At 48.2% G+C, this 2,738-nt stretch overlaps 1 protein-coding gene across 1 annotated transcript in view; it reads right to left on the minus strand.

The window, feature by feature from the left end:
- The window catches only part of rasgef1ba (RasGEF domain family, member 1Ba), a 44,641-nt gene that overhangs the window by 10,841 nt on the left and 31,062 nt on the right, over positions 1 to 2,738 (minus strand). Inside the window, 2 exon segments of the mRNA XM_042101538.1 lie at positions 1,962 to 2,064; positions 2,337 to 2,465. Coding sequence (XP_041957472.1) covers positions 1,962 to 2,064; positions 2,337 to 2,465 — 232 coding nt within the window.

Genomic DNA, 2,738 nt, shown 5'->3' on the forward strand with positions numbered 1-2,738 from the left:
GACGTAGGATTAATTCAAAAAACAACTCAGAAGGCAGATGATGGGAACGCAGATTACAAGGCATTCTGGGAAATCGGGACACCGTCTTGCGTCCCAGATGTCTCACTGTGGACAGACGGCCAAACGCCCCAACCCCCCCTGTGTCCCTCTAGAGGGACGACGTGAGCCTTTGCTGAGGATCGTGTTCCCTCAGTGCAACAGAAACATCCATCTCAAGCTTCCCCAGCCTCTGTACTGCTTTATAATGAGGGCGCTTTAGACTGGAGATCACTGAAGGAGAGAGAGAGCAATAGAGAGCTCCAGGACCCTTAAAGCTTGGAAAGTTTCTCGTGATTGTATCGGTTTTCTGTGATGGCAACAACACGGCCCTGCTGCTGTCTACAGTGTATGCATTGAGTCTGTATTGTGTGTCTGTATTGTGTGTCTGTATTGTGTGTGTGTATTGTATCCGTATTGTGTGTGTGTGTGTTGTGTGTGCTGTTGCTGTTCTTGTTGTGTGGCGTCACACGCGAGACCAGTGGAACACAAACAGAGATGATGGCAGAGTCCAAAGCCTTTCCCATGACATGCCTGTTCTGTTCCCGGGACTTTAATAATATCCTGCTGCTCCCAGGAGATCCGGGTGGTGGTGGGAGTTGGGGAGTGGTATTGTAGCGGGTGGGGTGGGGGGGGGGGGGGGGGCAACGGTGGTGCTTGTGTAAGACTGAGTGCCTGAGGGGTCTCCAGAGACAGGAGCTCAGGCAGGGGCAGCTGGTCCCTCTCCCTCTGACCCCCCCTTTATATCTATGTCTTTATTTCTCTCTTTCTGTCTCTATCTCTCATTTCAATTACTCTCTCACTATCTCATTTTCTTGCTTTCTTTTCACCTCTCCTTCTTTCCTCTATCTGTCTCTCCATCTTTCTATTTTTATTTCTTTCTCTCCACCTTTCTTTCACCTTCTCTTGTCTCTCTCCTTCCATCTCTCCTCTCTCTCTAGATTACAATTTCTTCCATTCACTTTCCCAATCCTATTCAAACATGCATTGTCTGCACAAACTCATTTAATGTTGTTGTTATCTTCCTCTTTTTCTATCTGCTCAGCGCTGACCATCTGCATGTTGGGTGCAGTTGCTCCCCCCCTCACACACACACACACACATACACACACACACACACACACACACACACACACACACACACACTCCTACCCCTCCCTTTCTGTTGTAGGCTGGCCAGCTGCCTTCCCTTGAAGCTCTCCTTCACTCACACACACAGACACACACACACACACACATGCACACACACACAGGGACCACACCAGAGAGAGATCAACACTCCCCCCACTACACATGGTCTCACACACAGTGTCCTAAAATCACACTCCCCACACACTTTAATGCAATGTCAAACTCAGCGAACACACACACACACACACACACACACACACACAATCTCACCCAATCACAACAATCACAAGAAACACAAACCCATAAACCACTTAAATTAAGTTTCCTGGCTATAATAGATGCTCACCTCCGTATCTGCCCCAGCCCATACCCACAGGCACCCTGCCTGGCATTTGGCCTAATCCATCAGAACCAAGGGTGAAAGGGTAAGAGTGTGCCACCCTGCCAAACCAATCTGTATGATCGGATGCTTAAGAGGGCACCAGTGTCAACGCCTGCTCTGGCACAGGTTAGCCTGGCACCCAAAGGACCTGTCTACTTTACAGGCCAGCTTAGTTAACTAAGCAAAACAATGTGTATGTGTATGGGTGTGTGTCAGTGAGAGAGAGAGAGAGAAAGAGAGATTTAGTATGTAGGTGATTTTGTTGTGCTGAGTAAGGTGCAAGTGTGTGTGTGTTTGTGTGTGTGTGGTGTGTGTGTGTGTGTGTGTGTGTGTGTGTGTGTGTGTGTGTGTGTGTGTGTGTGTGTGTGTGTGTGTGTGTGTGTGTGTGTGTGTATGATTAAATTAGACTCACAGATTATAGCCATAAGGGAGTTGAAGTTGCCGATGTTGAAGCACTCGCGTGCCACGTCAATGAAGAACTCGATGACCCGCGCCCGGTGCTTCTTCTTCACGGCCTGTACGAGAGGCAAGAACAGGACAAGAACATCAGCTCTGACCTCTCACTACTGCATAATACTCCCACCCACACACACACCACACACACACACACACACACACACACACACACACACACACACACACACACACACACACGCACACACATACACACACACACACACACACACACACACACTCACACACACATACACACACTCACACACACACAGACACACACAGACAGACACACACACACACACACACAGATTCTTGGGAATGAACATCTCACCATGCAAATCTCTGTAGCCACCAAATAGCTCAGGCGGTTGAACCAGGCCACATATGCCTCCAGGTTACTGGCCTTCTTATGGTCACTGAAGCAGTTCTGGAGGTAAGTATAAACAACATCATTCATTATTATTTGTCAATGATAAACACATTCAAAACACAAACATCACCATGACTAAACAAAACACATACACACGATGTGATCACTTTAATTACCAAAATGTGAAATTAGACACCTCGATCACCACACCCCAATTAAAAACACAATTACAGACACCCAGGTGTCTCGATGTCACAGTGCCTGTCCCAGTGAACCTGAGATGGCTGGCTGGCACAGCGACTTGCTCCCTTTCTCTGGGGATTTCACGGTTGGCGCGAGTCGTTTGCAGGCTTACCTCATCGC

The sequence above is a fragment of the Alosa sapidissima genome, chromosome 8 (genome assembly GCF_018492685.1).
Source record: "Alosa sapidissima isolate fAloSap1 chromosome 8, fAloSap1.pri, whole genome shotgun sequence".
NCBI classification, from domain to species: Eukaryota; Metazoa; Chordata; class Actinopteri; order Clupeiformes; family Clupeidae; genus Alosa; species Alosa sapidissima.